We start from the raw sequence: 18,958 nt of genomic DNA, 5'->3' as shown, positions 1-18,958 counted from the left end.
ACATGAGTGTATCCAAATCTCTGCTGCCTTTGAGCTACTCACTCCATCACCATTGTGTTCCCTAACCTATATGAGTTCCCAGTTAAGAGATGTCCAAATGTTAAAGTTCTCATTTTTATTTTCAAATCCATCCATGTCCAGGCCTCCACCTGTCACTGTAACTTCTTCCGGCCTCACAACCATTTGATACATCTGTGCTCTTCTGTCTCTGGCCTCTTGAGCATCCCCAGTGTTAGTAAAAACTGAAAGAACTGAGGTTTCTGATTTACAGTTCTGGGGAAGGGTCACCGGACTCGAAATGTTAACTCTGATTTTTTTCTTCACTGATGCTGCCAAACCCAATTTTAGGAGCTCCACCATTGATGGTCATGCCTTCCGTTTCCTAGGCATGAAGCTTTGAAATTCCTTCTCTAAACCTCTCTGCCTCTCTATACCTCATTTTTCCCTTTTAAGACCCTCATCAAAACCTACTTCTTTGAGCAATCATTTGTTCATCCATTCTAATATCTCTTTAGGTGGCTCAGAGTTGCATTTCCTTTTTGTCATGTTCCTGTGAAATTCCTTGGTGTATTTTATTGCATTAGATGTGCTACTTAAATATAAAAACAACCCAAAAGAGGTAAAAGAAGTGTGGATGCTGGAAATCTGAATCAAAAATGGAAATTGCTGGAGAAACTCAGCAGGTCTGGCAGCAGCTACACAGAGAAAGCAGAGCCAATGCTTCAGATCCAGTGACTGTTCTTCAGAACCGTTAAGTCTGCTTTCTCTCTCCACAGATGCTGCCTGACCTGCTGAGTTTTTCTAGAAATTTTTGTTTTTATATCAATACAAGTTGTTGTTGTTGTAATCAGACAGAATTGCCTTAAGTTCCTTTATTTGTATTCCAACAGCTGCCTTACTTAATGAAAAAGAGGACCAAGCCAAATTGTCTCCAACAAAAGTAAGTGATTAACATACATGATCTGATGTGTAAACATTTAAAACTTCTGTGAGAAAGAAAATCTACATCTGTTGGGTTGGCCTAATTTCTCTGGCATTTACTGTGGTTCCTTCCAACAGTTGGAAATCTAAAGTTTCTTAGCCATGAAAACTGTCACAGATTTTTTATAACTAGATTATTTGGATATGTTATATCATCAAATTGTAAAGATAAAGTAATCACAGTATTAAGCATACCACTTGGTAATCTCCTGTAATATTACACCCTCAGTCACTACATAGTAAATGAATCCATTTGGAAATGTTTTCAATATTACAAATATCTGATTATATCAGTGGAGTCATTGCCTCTGCAAGTACTGCTCCTACTCCTCTGTTCTCGGATTAAATTTTATTGTTGGTGGTCGAGAATAGAGTAATATCAGGGTTAAGTCTGATCTGACTTTTCCAGTTCACCCTACAACCATTTATCAGTTGTTGGGCTGTTAGTTGACTTGAGGATGGCTTTCTACCCTCTATCACAGAGTTTTTGGTGAATCAAGTGACCGGCAGCCCTTGTCCCAGTTACTGCTCGGACTGCCGTACTGAATTCTAAAGTCAGTCTGTGGTGTTGTTGTGGCTGGGCTATTTCACTGCATGAGGGGGGCAAGGAATGTGTAAGTGGGTAGGGAAGGAAACACAAGGTGGGAAGGTGTTGAGGTGCTGGTCTCTGATTTAGCACAGGAGGCTTGTAAAGGAAGCATTCCTCACTTTGACCAACTATCTGTTGACTAGTGAGACCTGTCGGGTGGGACGCTGTGCCAGACTCCTGCCACATGGAAACCGTGGGCAGTAAGTAGCCTCTTAAGAACCTCAATGAACCAATGGAGTGGCAAGCCTCCCGACACCTTCCCCATATGCTGGGGATTTACAGTGGGCATGGAGGCAGATGGGCAACCATCTGAATTGGCACGCATGGCATGACACTTAATTGTATACCTCCCCTCCCCTCCCCTGATAAGCTATCCCTGGCAAGAGCAGTAAATCCAGTCCATGGATTTGTTACAGTACAGAAAAAGCTATTTGCCCCATTATGTCCTTGCAAGTTCTCTGCAAGAAGGAGTCACCTGGTCAGACTCCCTAACATTTTACATGGAGAACTCAGATCTTTTCTTTTCACATAACCATCTTTTTGAACACCTCAGTTCATTTTGCTTCCAGCACACTCTTTGGCATTGTATTTCAATCCTAGTCTCTTGGTGCATTAAAAGGCTTGTCTTCTCATTACCAATGGCACTTTTGCCAAACACTTTATTATATACATAAGAACATAAGAAATATGAGTATGATTAAGCCATTCAGTCCCTTGAGTCTGGCCTACTATTCAATCATTTCATGACTGACCAGATCATGGTCTCAATCCACTATTTCCTGCCTGGTTCCATAACTCTTTAACTCCATTTATAGTTCCAACCTCTGTTAGTTTCAGCCTTGAATATGTTCAATCATCTCCATTTCTCTCTGCTAAAGAGAATTCCATTGATTAAAAGCCCTTCATGAGAAAATAAAATCTTCTTCATGTCTGTGCTGATCAGGAGCCTCCTCGTTGTGAAAGTGTAGTCCCAAGTTCTAGATTCTTCTTCCACAATATTGTTGTCCAGCAAATTAAATGCTGAGTCATCATTTCTTAGCTATTTATCAACTTGACCACAAGCAGTTTGCCCCTCTTTTCTTGTTCCAGTCACTTCTGAAAGGGGATCCAGATGAGAAACTACAGTTTGAAAGTTTTCAAGCTAAAATAAATGGTGGACAACTGGAGGTGGCAAATCCCTTTTCCCAGCTTGTTCTGAGTGGGAGGAAATCGAAGCATCACATCATGGATGACCACAGTGAAATGACTTTCCAGTGGTCATGTGGTACGTAACTGAAGAATCTGGAATTTAACAATGTTCTTTTGTTAAAAACTTTTCAAAGTAATTCAACTTTCTTTAAAACAAATCCTAATTAATTTTGGTAAAAAGACAATGGCAGTATAGTAATCACAACCTAACTTGATTTGTGTAAGTGTACCAATTTGCATTGACATATTCCAATTAAATTGAACAAAGTGCCTTTATCAACATGCCTTTTTGGAGTACTCCAGATGTGACCTGACCATAACTCACTATAACAACAGGATTATTACCTTCATCTTTATTGATAGCTCTTGAGGGTTAGCTTGGTGTTCCAACAATTTATCAAACTGTTGACTACCAAGACTACCAAATTCTTTTACCTGATCCATTCATGTTAATTAATCTGCGTCAGTCATTTTAATCATGTAACTCCTCAGCTTGTTTTGTATCCTGAAGTGCCTTAGAGTTAAATTCCACTGTAATTTTAGTAGTACATCTACAGAAATCCCAGATAAATGGTATAAGTACCATTGATATCATTTCTCAGCATATGCAAATTACTGCAGTCAATTAGGAAATTCCCTTTGGAAGTTCATTCTATTTGCTTTATACTTAAAATGCATTGATGAATTAGTCTGAGATAGCAAGAACTGCATATGCTGGCATCAGATACAACACAGCGTGGAGCTGGAGGAACACAGCAGGCCAGGCAGCATCAGCGAAACAGGAAAGTTGATGTTTCAGGTCGGGATGTTTCTTCAGGGTTTCTTCGGGGTGTTGTTGATAAATTAGTCTGTCCACATTCCAAAATGTTTTGTCTCCCTGCCGAATATTCCCATCTGACACTATATTAGTTGTCAGTGCCAGTCTAATGTCATCCATGAACTTGGAAGTGAACTTATCTTTACTCAAATTTGGGTAATTTCAGAAAATATTGAAGAGTTTTAATCAAAGCTATTGGACTCCACTTATCACACTTTCCATCCAGCACACATCCAGTCTACACAGTCCTTCTGTGTGTCAGATGTGACTTAATCCATCACAACTTATTCCCAGCAAGACATCCGGGCATAAGAGTGTTTTCTATTAGCCACCAAGCAAGAGTTTATTAAAATATTCAATCTACATTTTTAATTTTATCTACATATTTTGTTAATTATTTTAAACAGTTCTATTAGATTGCTCTGACGCAATCTAACATTTTGTAGGCAAAAGCAGAAATTGCTGGAGAAAGTCAGTAGGTCTGGCAGCATCTTTGAGAGAAAGCAGAATGAACTCTTCTTCTAGTGACTCTTCTTCAGAACTGATTATAGCTCGGAAAAGGTGGTATTTTTGCTGAAGACAAGGGTTGCGGTTGGAAAGGGAGTGAGTTGACAGGCAGAGATGAAATCCAGAGAGAGAGAATGACAGTTAGGGAAAAAAGGAGATGGATGATAGTATGCTCAAGAGAAAGAGAAGCTAATAGCGGGGACCAAAGACCAAAAGGGTGAAAATGGATAAACTGTACCGAAAGCAGCCCAGGTCATGACAAGGCCTGTGGTGTGGGGTTGGGTAAAGGACATGGAACAAGGTGTTCAGGCTGTAAAATTGTTGAACTCAATATTGAGTCCTGAAGGCTTTGCAGAACACCTATTTATTGTCTGCAAAAATGACCCTGAGTTTTCGATTGCCTGCCACTTCAACACACCACCATGTTTCCCGGCCAACATTTCTGTCATGGGCTTGCTGCAGTGGTCCAGTGAGGCTCAGCTCAAGCTGGTAGAACAGCATCTCATTTCAAACTGGGGACTCTGCAGCCTTCAGGACTCAATATGGAATTCAGTCAGCTTAGAAACTGAATACCTTGTTCCATGTCCTTGATCCACCCCACACAGACCCTGTCATCACATGGGCCGCTTTCAGCTCAACTAGCCTATTTTCCCCAACTTGTAGTCCCCATTACCAGCTTTCCTTTCTCTTCAGCATACTACCAACCATCTCATTGCCTTCCTAACTGTCATTCTCTCTCACTGGGCTCCATTTCTGCCTATCTGCTCACTCCACCTCCCTCCATCAAACCTGCCCTCCCAGCAGCCTTGCCTTCAATATAAATACCACAATTTCCTAGGAACTATCAGTTCTGAAGAAGAGTCACTGGACTTGAAACATTAACTCTGCTTTCTCTCCACTGAGGCTGCCAGACGTAAAATAAGAAATGTGTATTTCTTCAAACTTCACTGATTTTCAGTGCTGCTTGATTAAAATGGGAATTGTAATGTCACTTTTTTTTGTATCACATATGGGTTATCCAGAGGGGCTTGTCAGGTGATCACAATAGCCATTTTTAAAAACAGCTTTAGACCATGAAAATTGCAGATACTAACTTCAAATTATGAAAGTTACATTTTGATGGTCCATTTTTACTATCACAACACCAGTCATTAACTGAAAGGAAAACAGAAAAAACTGTGAATGCTGGAAATCAGAAACAAAAACAAAAATTGCAGAAAAAGCCCAGCAGGTCTGGCACATCTGTGGAGAGGAATCAGAGTTAACATGTCAGATCCAATGACCCTTCTTCAGAATTGCATTAACTGAAAGAAATTTGCCAGAAGGTCTTATGTTCTTAAACAAGAAGAAACCATATCACATATAGCTAAAGCAAGCATCATTAACTTAACGCTAGTTTGTCAAGACTTAGAGTATATAACCATTTCCCCTTTCACTTCTTAATTCCACCCTTATAAGTTATAAGACCTTGGGGTTCATTCACTTTTCCTCCAGAGATGAAATCAAGTATGCCATAATTCTCTGGAATTCATATTCATTACTCTGCAGTGTTCCAACTATTCTCTAAAATACATGACTTCAGGGGATCCTTCCATTAGTTTTTGTCTAAGAGACCCTCCAATTTTCCTTCAATAAGCTCATGATTATGGACTTCCCAACCCAAGTTTGGACCTCACTACATTCTGCTTATGGATTTAAAAATAAGGTACCCTCCTTCTCCAATGACCTAATGTTCTTTGTTCTGGACTTACACTTTGAAGATTACTGTAGAATTCTCCACTAGCTTCAAGCTAGGCAAATATTCCAGCATATTTCCCCCTCATAAACTCTGTCTCCAAACTGTGTACAGGTTCCAGTCCCTTTCTTCTGCAATAAATGATAAGTTAGTATTTTTCTGCTTAAAGTGCATCTGGCTAAAATTTATCTCTTTTTCTCCCTCAACTCTTATCAAGCTACAAACTGAACGAAATCAAAGCTGCAACTTTCTTTAATAATCGTAAGAAATTTTGAAAAGTGATCCCAAAAAATCTGCACACTACAATTGGCATTTTGTGAAGGCCTTCTTTCTCTCTGAGTTAGGCAGGCTGTCCCACTATCTGATAGTATTGTCCCACTGAAACTGTCAACGGGTTATTTTAAACATGTGTGGAATGGACGAATAAGACTTTATACATCAATATAGAGAAACCACAACTCTGTTTCTACCAGCAGTACCAGTGAAAATCTATCCTGTTGAAGGGAAGTAATGGTGTAGTGACAGAAGGATCTCTGGTTTCCCTTCTCAAACTTTACCCTTGCCTTCTCCTCTATTCTTTCCCTCCCTCTCTACTGTCCTTTCTTTCCTCTCCACAGGTCAATGACTCTGTATCCTCCAAATCTTCTTGACCTGCAAAGTGCCTTTGGTCTTTACTTTCCACGTGCAACATCATGAAGAACCAGCTGCTTTTATTTAAAGCCGAAAGAATCTTGGAGCAAAACCTTAATATTGTAATTCTTTATGCTAGGTTGCACTACTTCACACTTGAGTTGTGGAGTTAATCTTATCTATAGGTTGATGTTAAACTTGTAATAACATAACTTAGAGTTAAGGGTGGACTGGTACACTTTGTGGGCTGAACAGCCTGTGAGATAAAATAGTAATGGTTACAATGAGTGTCTCTGGCTACCCTCAGGTTATCGTCTATTTTTTAATTGATTTTAAGATTAGTACTAATATCCTTTCTGTTACAAAGACAACGTGCAACGACTCACGTATTAAAAGACTTAAATTTTCAGACAGTGAACCTAGCAACAGCTGTGATGTTCCAATCTATATCAAATTATATTCCTATATTAAACATGAAATTGTAATTCATTATTTTCTGCATGTTATCTCTCTTTGTCTTTTGAAGGTGTATGCTGGCCATTATGGGATATTTGTGTGCAGAATAATCAAATTGTTACAGCTTACCAAGACCTGACCATCCATCCATCTTGCCTACCTCCACCTAATTCTTTCATTTCAATCAAGCTAACTGTAAGTAAACCTGACACATTGAACAGTACAGCAGAAAAATGTCTGATCTTCACCAAGAAGAGCAAAACGGGCATGGATATCAGGTAGGGGAGTCACGTTTGGTTTGAACATTACTGTTTGTAGGATGGTTAATGAGCTAGGTCATTTTTCCATGCATAGTCTGCAATTCATTTTCAGCAATAGTATTGTATGCATTTAGATGTTATATAAATAGGTGCCCAGTTTAATTATAGTCCTGGGCATTGATTCAAAGTGTATTGTCATTATGCAATATTTTGAAGGCAGGGATAATGTCACCAGGCGGATTTGTGTTTCTTACCTTTTAACAGTTTCCAAGCTTGGTAATGGCACAAAGTCTAGCTTCCTACTAGATTGCCATCATTTAGAATGTGTATCCTGAATCAAATGAGATTAGAGGCTTCCAGTTCTAGATTTCATTCACCAATCCTCACCATGCTAACCTGCAATACCAGTTTAGAGTTGAATCCACACTGACCCACTAATGAACATCCTCGGACACAGTGGTTTCTGGGTATGGTTTATAGTTTCCCATGGAAATTACCAGTGGGTTTTTTGACCAAAAAGCATTTTCTTTATATTTGACCCTTGGAAAGATGATGATAATATGAGCAAAGACGTAAGCAACAATATTAAGATAGTCTAAGTAGAATGAGTATAGTGACAGCAGTCCCAGGTTGTGACATTTTAGGATGCATTGTTGGCTGAATTTTCAAATAAAATAGTTTTGTCTTTTGACACGTTAAGGGGTTATCAGAAGATGTTGCTAGTATACACAATACTATGGATGGGTTTACAATCAGCTTTTGCTTTTGACATTTACCACACAAAATTAGGTAGCATAAATTTGTAGTCTACTCAGAATTGACAACAAGGGCAGAGACAACTGAAGGACATAAACATGTCAGCCAACTCTGACATAAATTTCTCTCCATTGCACTCAGAGATCTCTCCATTACCACTGGATAACTAATACAGTGGTTCTCAATCTCACACCATTCTTGACTCCAAAATATTTCAAACCTTAATGAAAATATAAAAGAACATCATATTTCAAATTGGGCTTGTTCCTGCTCGCAGTCTCATATTATCATAAAACATTTTTTGTTGGTAATTGTAAAATGATGCATTCAACGAAACAAAGTGCTAAAATGTTTCTTCAGAGATGTACATAATATTATTTTTAAAGCAAAGGTCTTAGCAAATCGTACAGTGTTTAGAATAGAGTTTTACCTCACAGGAGATCAGTTTGTACTCAAGAGGCATGTTCATTATCATTGCAATCAATGAAAGTATTGGGTAAGAATGTTTGGTTAAGGCAACAAGAGCTGTGAGTCTGTGGGAGTGATTTAGTTCAAGAAAAACTCTTTGGGTAACTCCAGGAGATGGAACAAAATGTATGACAGAGCCTGAGGCAATGACAACTTATTAACAATGGGATCCTAAGTCATCTGAGTTTGATTTCTAATTTATTAGTAAGCAGCTTTTGATATCTTCAAAATATAACAACCATTTCAGTTTTATAATGCTTCAATATAATGAAATATCTCAAAGTGCTTCACATGAGCATTATAAAACAAAATAAAACATAACACTGGGATACATAAAAAGGTATTTACGTTATATTTTCTTTCAGAATGCTCCAGTGAAAAGTAAGTACTTTGTTGGGAACTTTAGTTGTCTCACCAAGGGGTGCCCAACCTTTAGGCCGTGGGCCACATAGGGCCAGCCGGAGCATAACAATACAGCACGCCAAATCAGGACAGGCTGGAGTTGGAGCTGCTGCCTCCCAAAACAACAAAGAGGCAGAATCAGGGATGGAAACCATATTGGGCCCAGAGACAGGGGGCATCCCATTCCTAGACTGATGAAAGGTTTGCCTCGTGTGCCATCTTGGTGCAACAGGGCATCATTGGAAGTCGTTACAAATGCTGCAGCTGTTGGCTCTGTTAGTACTCTGGGTCATTACAGGTTAATACATTGTTTTCCTATGAATAAAGCCATATTAATGCAGAATTTCTATCCAGTCAGAAAATAAATGTGGTGGACAGGATACAATTAAAAGGAGACAATTGTTTGTGAAATTTGGAGTTTTTTTCATTTATCAAAATAATATTTAATAAGGGAGGCTCATATGAAAAGATCCCAGAGAGCTCTCAACACATTGGTTCATCATTTCTCAGACAACCTCAGATAGCTCACTAACATGGCAAGTGTAATATTTTAAATCAGGCAGATTTTCTCTACTTTTTTTATCTTCTGGAAACATGCATTGTTAGACTCTATAAGCCCTGTAAAACTCAGACTGTTTTAAAGGGATGGTTACACACATTGGGAAGAAATGAAATCTAATAACAAAAACAAACTTGCTGGAAAAGCTCAGCAGGTCTGGCAGCATCTGTGAAGAAAAAAATCACAGTTAACGTTTTGGGTCCGGTGACCCTTCCTCAGAACTGATGCAGATGCTGCCAGACCTGCTGAGCTTTTCCAGCAACTTAGATTTTGTTCCTGATTTACAGCAACTGAAGTTCTTTTGGTTTTTATGAAATCTAATAAAACTGACATTAAATTGATGTATATTAAAAACTGATGAATGTGGTATTTACAGATTTCATAATGATTTGAAAGTTTCCAAAATATACTGTTGCACCCATATAAGGTTATGCTCTGATTTATGTGGCACATCAATGCAAAAAGGTTGAGCACCACTGGTCTAATCACAACAGTTATAACTTGAAAATGAAACTGACTCATTGAGTGCTACATTTTAGATGCAAGAACAACTGCAGTCCAGTTGACATTTCAAAAAGTGTTACATTGACTGTTGATTGTCAAGATTGCAAGAATCCGGTTAAATATAATTGGTATAGAGTGAATCCTTCAAAACACCAGGTAAAGGAAAAAAAACTACTAATAATTAAACTATTAAAATGTCAGTGCAAATAGAGCACTTTTTAATATTGCAATTAATCTTATCTTACCTTTTGACAATGTAATAGTATGCATACTTTCTACTTTAGATCAACCTGCCTCCTGCCTGTAATATCAAACAACAAAATATTGCTCGGGAATCATTGACATTAGTGCGGGAAAACACAGCTGTTCTCGTCTTGGGAAAGGAAGATCTTGTTAATTTTGCTCCTGTATTAAAAGTGAGAGCAGTCGGTAGGTCACAATCAATCTCCTAACCAATCAATCTTGCTTTTAAAAAATGTTAAAGTGAATAACTATTTGATGGTGGAAACAGCTCAAATTTAAATCAGCCAAAAGACTGCAAAATTTAGTGATACGGTATAAGTAGTCATATAATCCAGACTGTGTGTAGATTTGATATATCCTATATATCTAATTTGTATAATAAGACACTTCCTGTGGTATGTGTTAAATGAGCTAATGTATAGAAAAATCACATCACATCAAGCTGTGCTCATACATGAGATTCAAGAGCTGTCACATGCAAAGACTGTATTGGTCAGCTGTGAACTGAAACTTGGCTCTTCGGAGATAAAGTGGCACGGATACATCGGAATTAAACTTTGATGTGGCACAGAAGATAATCTTCTTTCATGCTCGGATGGTGCAGTTATGATTTCAGTAGCCAAAAAAACAGAAGTAAAAGTCAGGCTTGCTGATTTGTATCAGTTTATTAAACTCACACCTGTACCTAAATTTTCCTTATCTTTCATTTGTTTTGCCACTTTTTGATGCCCTGGCCTTATAAATTTCACAAGAAGTGTCGATGGGTTGTCTCCAAAAGGTTTGCTGAATATTTGTCTCCCTATTGCTGACTGTCCCTTAATCGTACTCAGGACATTAAATTTCACTGACATGCATTTTCTTTCCTTCTCTTCTTTAACCATGAATGATTATTAGCTGAATTCAATTATTTGTGTTTCTTCAACCTCTTTTTCACTAATACACTTAGTAATATAGACAGAAAGAGCAGCGAAGAGTGTCAACATGGGCAATTTTTTTCTGATTTTGTGAACCATTCTGCTCCTGAGGTGCATTACCTGATGATTCTATTTGCTGAACATAACAGGGAAAATTTGGAATTGCTACGGTATAAAATATGAAGCGTGTGCACTGGCACTATGCAAGCTGGCCTAGTATGGCTGCTCAAATGCTATTTAGGATCCTAATCTGAAACAAGTCTGCCTGAGTTTGGTCAATTGCCTAATTTTTCTAGGTTTGGCTCCTGATTGTCTGGTTACATATACTTTGAAGGTGAAAGCCATTCAGGAAAATGACTTTTGATAGTTGAAGATAACAAGTAAAAACCAAAAGAACTGCGGATGCTGTAAATCAGGAACAAAAACAAAGTTGCTGGAAAAGCTCAGCAGGTCTGGCAGCATCTGTGGAGGAGAAAATAGAGTTGACGTTTCGGGTCCGGTGACCCTTCCCCAGAACTGATGGTGGCTGGGAAAACATCAGTTTCTATGCAGAAAATAGGGAGGTGGGTGGGGTAGGGAGTAAACAATAAGATAGAGCCCAAAGAGAGAGAAAGACAGTTGGACAGACAAAGGAGTTGCTAACGATCAGGCTGGGAGGGTAAATAGTTGTTAATGGGGACTGTTAGTGACTAACAACAGGGGGTTGTTAGTCTATTAATACATTAATACACTACACACCCCCTGTTGTTAGTTTTTTCTGAAGAAGGGTCTAGGCCCGAAACGTCAGCCTTCCTGCTCCTCTGATGCTGCTTGGCCTGTTGTGTTCATCCAGCTCTACACCTTGTTATCTCAGATTCTCCAGCATCTGCAGTTCCTACTATCTCTGTCTTTCTCTCTCTTTGGGCTCTATCTTATCGTTTACTCCCTACCCCACCCACCTCCCTATTTTCTGCATATAAACTGATGTTTTCCCAGCCACCATCAGTTCTGAGGAAGGGTCACCGGAACCGAAACGTTAACTCTGTTTTCTCCCCCACAGATGCTGCCAGACCTGCTGAGCTTTTCCAGCAACTTTGTTTTTGTTGTTGAAGATAACAAGTACTTTTTGACATTGTTGGAGCTACAGTAGAAGTGCAATAAAATTGCATATTTGTTCCATGTATGTTTTATTTTTAGGGATAAGTGACAGTGGCGATTATAAATACAAAGATTACATTGTTAGTATGATGCCTCCACTACCAGAGCTGTCCTGTAATGTTTTTCCCAGGGAAGGATCAACAGTCACAACAAAATTCAGTGCAAAATGCACCATTGCCTGCAGCTCTAACTCATCCTGCAATTCTTCAGACCTTACTTACTGTTTCTTTGTGAAACCAGGTAATGACTTGTTTGGCTCAAAGGTACTGTTGCTTTAAGGCGTGGGTTTGGGTTTCTTTCGGTTTATTCGGACTTTCAACTATTTAGACTGAAACTGGAATTCAAAGTCCGATGGTTACAAAAGTATCACTGTCAGAAAAGATACATTCTTAACCTTTTACAGCACTCCAAAAATTGTAAGATTGCATCGTAACATTTACGATGATTAATTCATATCCAATGAATGAGGGACAATGCCATCATTCTCTGCAGTGATACCTAGTTTTTTTTTCTTTTCATTTATGCAATCATAGGCTGTGAATAAGTTGGGGTGATCTCTGCTCAGAAAGAAACAATTGCAGCTAGAACAAAAAAAAACAAACTGAAAAAGTAGTGGAAAAACAGACCAAGTACATTAACAGAGTTAGTAGGAACTGCCGATGCTGGAGTCTGAGATAACACGGTGCAGAACTGGATGAACACAGCAGGCCAGGCAGCATCAGAAAAGAAGGAAAGCTGACGTTTCGGACCTGGAACCTTCTTCAGAAAAAGGGTCCAGACCCAAAACATCAGCTTTCCTGCTCCTTTGAAGCTGCCTGGCCTGCTGTGTTCATCCAGCTCTACACCTTGTTATCAAGTATATTAACATCTGCAAAGAGAAAATATTGATGATGTCTAGGGTATAGACCAAAGGTTCACATCTCAAATATTGATCTATGATTTCCTTTCAAAATACTGAAGGACCTTCTTTGTATTTTCAGAAAGTCCTGTTTTTTTTCTCCTGCAGTTAAAATAGCAAATTACAGAAGAGCCAATTAACATTCTCATCCCAGTTTTATGAAACAATGGGACAAATGGGAGATATAGTAATGGTAATTTAATAAATGTACACTTGTTAGCATTTCCTCCACATCAATAAAGTATTGACCTTTCCTTTTACACTATTGACAGTTTGGTTAATTTAGTTGATTTCTATAATATCTGGAATATCTGGAAATTGGAATATCAATTGGACATCTAGCTGTATGATTGACAGTGACAATAATCACCTGTAATGAAAAGGATTCCAGATATCCCTTGATTTCAGAAATAGGGCTTGTCTTAAAATTTTCAATAAATAGCTGACCCGACACATTGCTTATCTGTCAACTATAAAGCTGAATAACAAATCGGTGGTAAGTCAGGCTTCCATTCTTTGGTAGCAGGGGAAATTGAATCCTGCATAATTTGGAGTAGTCAAGCCATTCAAGGGGCTAGGGAGATTGGGCCAGAGATGATAGTTTGCAGTGATGAGAGTTGGCTGATTGTGGAGATTCCAGAGCTGTGGACAAATATTGAGGTTTGGTCGGCTGTAAGGAAGCATTGCTGCAATGTTGGACAAGCATTGCTACCTACACATCCAGACGTTCTCACTTTCTGTTCAACTGCAAAGTTTCCTGAGGTTGGGGAAACCTGGTCTACAGCAGTTGTTGAAGATAAACAATGTATCAGATGGAGGCATGAGGCCTTCCTTAAATGATTTAGGGGTCAGCCTACTTCCTGACAGAGGTTGTCAGTTAACCCTCACCACCCTACTAACCAATCCTGACTCACCTCTGTGAGGTGGAGGCAAGCTGAAGTTGAGTTGTCCATAGTTTATTTTGAAACCAACCTCCACCCACTCATGAAAGCAGAAAAGCAAAGTGATTCTTTAACTATAGCAACAGAGCACACAGCACAATCAAGTATAAATGCTGAATTATGGAAACTTTGCTAATACGTTAATATACTTGAATTTCATTTATATAGCAATGATAGAAAATGATTTTAAAAGGACCATCATAGTACTAAAACTAATGCTCATAACAAGAGCATCATGACTGGCAATAATGTAAAATACATAGAAGTGGTGTTTCTACAGTGGGATGATAATATTGTCCGAATTTAAATATATGTTTTAACTGGAGATTTATTTCACCTGTGGGTTTTCTGGACAAGAATTGACTTTATTGTAGATAGATCAAATTTTAAGTGAAGTGGCAATTTGACCCATCATAACTGTGCCCACTCCCCCATAGCTCAGTTATTTTCTCCGCTCAAGTATTTATCCAATTTCCAATTGAAAGCTACTCTTGAATCTACTTCCTCTATCCATTCAGGCAGAGAACTTCAAATCATGATGTGCTGATGTCTTTTCAGATGTTCCTTTACACTGTGAATCACAACCAATATTGCCACCTACTTACTTACCACTGGGAGACACAAAGAATGATAACCATTTGAATATCACAGTCACTGTCAGAAACAGTGTGGGCTCCATTACCAGTGTTATTACTACAGTGGTGGTGAGTTGTTGGGATGTTGTTAACAATTAGATCAATTTTTCTTGATGTTTGGAGTTGCAGTAAAATCATGAATTTTAATATGAACTCACCATTCATATCCTTCTTTTGAGTAGTTTTTGAATTAAAATGATTGATGATTAATCTTCAGTGTTAGTTGGTATTTAACTCACTGTTGACACAATCTAATGAGGAGACTTGGGTCATTGACAATTATTGCTTTCATTACTATTATTTTAGTCTGAGAATGCTAAGAGGCCTGGATAAAGTGGACGACATTTCTACTTGTAGGAGAAACTGGGACACAAGGGCACAGCCTCAGAGTGAAGGGGTGACCCTTTAGAACTGAAGTGAGGAGGAGTTTCTTCAGCCAGAGGGTGATGAATCTGTGGAACTCATTTCCATAGAAGGCTGTGGAGGCCAAGTCATTTAGTGCATCTAAGACAGAGATAGACAATTTCTTGATTAGTAAAGGAATCCAAGGTTACGGGAAGTCAGAAGAATGAGATTGAGAATCACATCAGCCATGATCAAATGGCTTATTTCTGCTCCTATATCTTAGTCTTATTTGGGATCTTGACCAGGGAAGTCATTGTGGCTTTACCACTAGGTCATCAAAAGGAGTAGAGGGACTGCGTTTGAAGAGGCTCAAACAAGTTAGCATTCTTTATTTAACCATCTTCTGGATCCCACAAGGTGGTTTTATGTCAGATGTCACTTCCCGCTAGTTTTGCATGCAAAACTAACTCTGGGACATCCTGATAAGGTCTTGGATTCAGTTTCCTGGGCTTCACTCTGCCAAGATTTTGCCAAGTTTACCTTTGCCCATTCAAATTATCAGCCAGAGTTAAGCATATGGCTTTAGAAGCAGCAATGGTGGGAAGGTAGATTCATCTGCTAAGCTGCCTTAAGATGTGTTGAATGGCCATCCTCATCCATCAGCATCTCATGACATTTTTGTTCGTATTTTCCCAGGATATGACTGGAAATATGCCTATTAATCAGTTACGGAATGTGCCATTGAGTATGGGTTTCTTACAATTCTGCATAACTACTTGTTAGGACAGGAAGCTGAGGAGGAAAAATCAGGGCCTGGGATCTTGTCGTCCAAATAAGGTGATTGCTGAGAGGTTTGCCACTGTTCAGGATGTAATTCCTAGGGGAACATATTTAGACATGAATCTGGATGTTGGTGACCAGAGTGAGTTCCTGGGGCCTATGTTGATGGTGCCATTGATATCTATCAGCTTGCAAAGTTCAACTTTTTGCCCATTAATTACTGACTTATTTAGGACTGCTCCAATCAGACATTGAGCCTGGTCAGAATCACAGGTTTTCAACAGAAGTGCCCAACACTTGGCACCCTGGGTACCCGTGGCACCAACTCCGGCAACCCTGGATCCTCCATCCCAATGATGTAGGAGAACAGGGCGGGTGACAGAGGCAAGTGTACAGGGTGATTGGGGGTTGGTGAGCAGTACTGTGGTTTGGTGAGTAGAGCCATGGTTTCAGTGGAATTGCATCGAAACACCAGACCTCCCCAATCACCTTGTGATGGGTCCACTTAGAAGGCGAGAGACAAATTGCCCACTACATCCAATGAGCAAGTTAAGTAACTAATTTAAGATGCAGTCAAGTACATTTTCCTCTTCTTCATAGATCATAAAATGGATGTTGTTGATAATATGATGCATCTATTCATCACCCTCCTGAATCTATTTATCTCCCAACTGAATGTATTCATTTTTCTCCTGCATTTGGCTGTGATATTTTACATAATCAAGCAGCCTTTCGTCTCTGCTGGCCACATAAAACCTTCATAGCATGCATGTGTTATTTATTGATTTAGGGAGAAAATTAACTTAAAAATACGCCTTCATCTACTCTCTTCCTAATGGCAATATAGCACACAATAACCTTATAATTATGTGGAAATACTAATGAACTATTATTCATTTCAAATCCCTTCTATCTTAGAAGTAAATGGGCTGTTTACAGCACTACTGCTTACAATTTAAAACCCGCAACACCTTTCTGGGACCTTGGGAGACTCAGCCTCAACTCAGAGATGATTAGCCGTTGTCTCCAAGCACGTACACCTCACACCTTCTTCTTAGTAAAATAAACTAAACAATCCTAAGGTGTCTAACAGTGAAACCATTCAGGCTTCTGTCATGCAGGCTACAAAAGATATCATTCATTTTCCCTCAATTTAAAACCCGTCAGACCCAAAGTACAGATAAAGTCACCATGATCTTACCAGACCACGGGGATACACCCTTGTTAGAGACAGAGAGAGACAACTGGTGGTGGTTTAACCTGAAGGTCACCACACCTCAGGCAAGGGGAGAGGGTGAGAGAAAGAATCAGCCAATCCAAAAATAGAACCCATGCCATTGTCATCACTCTGCATTGCAAACCAGCCATCCAGCTAACTAATACCCTACCCAAAATATCTTATAAATATTATAATTATACCATTATAGATTAATGAGGATTAAACATACTAAATGTAATATAGGTGGGGAACAGCTTTATTTGGAGATTAGGGATAGCATGTGGTAAATGGTCTTTGAAGGTACTTGGACTATGTTGTTAATCCAAGCGTTGTAACTATGCATGGATGACAAATATCCATGTAATTTCTCCAAATACAGCTTCTCTTTTTAAAAATTAAATTCAAATTCTCAAACTGCCGTAGTGGGATTTGAACTTCTATTCAGTTGCTGGTAATAAATCTGTTTAATCCTTTCACACTACTTGTACTAACTAGTAAATATTGTTGTATGTGGACAATAGATTAGGGGCCACAGAAGAATCATATGTTTAGAAAGGGACATGTTGTTAGATTTATTTTTTCCCCATTTTAACCGCAGGTTCGTGAGTTCTCAAACGCTGGTAATGCCAAGGACCTGGCAACACTCTTATCAGAAAATTTAGAAGATATATCAAACTCAATAACTAACAGTTCTTTACTAATCCAGCTGTTTGAGTCTGTGTCTTCTGAGCTGAATCAAGAGGCCAGTGAAGGAATCATGGGCAAACTGGCACTAGAAGACAAAAAACAGGTAACAACTTTTATTAAAAGTGGTGATTGTACAAATGAATAAAGTACTGACAAGTCGAGTCTTCACCATCCCCCCCAGACCTACCCCTTACTGAGGACGAACGGTCAGTCCTCAGTAAAGGGCTCACCTTTGTCCCCCTCCACCCACAGATCAACGAATACCGCTCACACTTGGACATAGAGCAGTTTTTCTGCTGCCTCTGCCTCCACGCTTACTTCTTTAACCGTGAACCTAACCATCCCTCTACTGACCCCTTCTCCCGCCTCCAACACACCCCCTCCTCCTGGACACCACCCCAAGGCCTCCTACCCTCCCTCGACCTCTTCATCTCCAACTGCCGTCAAGACATCAATCGCCTCAACCTCTCCACCCCCCTCACCCACTCCAACCTCTCCCGCGCAGAACGTGCAGCCCTCCGCTCCCTCCGCTCCAATCCCAACCTCACCATAAAACCCGCTGACAAGAGAGGCGCAGTTGTAGTATGGCGCACTGACCTCTACATCGCCGAGGCCAGACGCCAACTCTCCGACACCTCCTCCTACCGCCCCCTTGATCATGACCCCACCCCTGAGCACCAAACCATCATCTCCCAAACCATCCACAACCTCATCACCTCAGGTGACCTCCCACCCACGGCCCCCAACCTCATCGTTCCCCAACCTCGCACTGCCCGCTTCTATCTCCTTCCCAAAATCCACAAACCTGAATGCCCTGGTCGACCCATTGTCTCCGCCTGCTCCTGCCCCACCGAACTGATCTCCAACTATAGAGACTCCATCTTCTCCCCCTTGGTCCAGGAACTCCCTACCTATGTCCGTGACACCACCCACGCCCTCCACCTCCTCCAGAACTTCCAATTCCCCAGTCCCCAACACCTCATCTTTACCATGGACGTCCAGTTCCTCTACACCTGCATTCCCCATGCAGATGGCCTTAAGGTCCTCCGCTTCTTCCTGTCCCGCAGGCCCGACCAGTCCCCCTCCACTGACACCCTCATCCGCTTAGCCGAACTCGTCCTCACCCTCAACAACTTCTCTTTCAATTCCTCCCACTTCCTACAGACAAAGGGGTTTAGCCATGGGTACCCGCATGGGCCCAAGCTACGCCTGCCTCTTTGTAGGTTACGTGGAACAATCCCTCTTCCGTACCTACACCGGCCCTAAACCCCACCTCTTCCTCCGTTACATTGATGACTGTATCGGCG

General features: G+C 40.0%; 1 protein-coding gene across 1 annotated transcript in view; it reads left to right on the top strand.

The window, feature by feature from the left end:
* Positions 1 to 18,958, top strand: part of pkd1l2a (polycystic kidney disease 1 like 2a) — a 102,055-nt gene that overhangs the window by 24,365 nt on the left and 58,732 nt on the right. Inside the window, exons 10-17 of the mRNA XM_048605964.1 lie at positions 891 to 940; positions 2,660 to 2,834; positions 6,974 to 7,181; positions 9,888 to 10,008; positions 10,137 to 10,281; positions 12,186 to 12,386; positions 14,544 to 14,689; positions 17,563 to 17,754. Of these exons, the coding sequence (XP_048461921.1) occupies positions 891 to 940; positions 2,660 to 2,834; positions 6,974 to 7,181; positions 9,888 to 10,008; positions 10,137 to 10,281; positions 12,186 to 12,386; positions 14,544 to 14,689; positions 17,563 to 17,754 (1,238 nt within the window). The remainder of the gene's footprint in view (positions 1 to 890; positions 941 to 2,659; positions 2,835 to 6,973; positions 7,182 to 9,887; positions 10,009 to 10,136; positions 10,282 to 12,185; positions 12,387 to 14,543; positions 14,690 to 17,562; positions 17,755 to 18,958) is intronic.

The sequence above is a fragment of the Rhincodon typus genome, chromosome 15 (genome assembly GCF_021869965.1).
Source record: "Rhincodon typus isolate 14 chromosome 15, sRhiTyp1.1, whole genome shotgun sequence".
Classification (NCBI taxonomy): Eukaryota; Metazoa; Chordata; class Chondrichthyes; order Orectolobiformes; family Rhincodontidae; genus Rhincodon; species Rhincodon typus.
The sequence above is the reverse complement of the archived record's forward strand: the minus strand, read 5'-3'. Positions and strand labels throughout refer to the sequence as shown.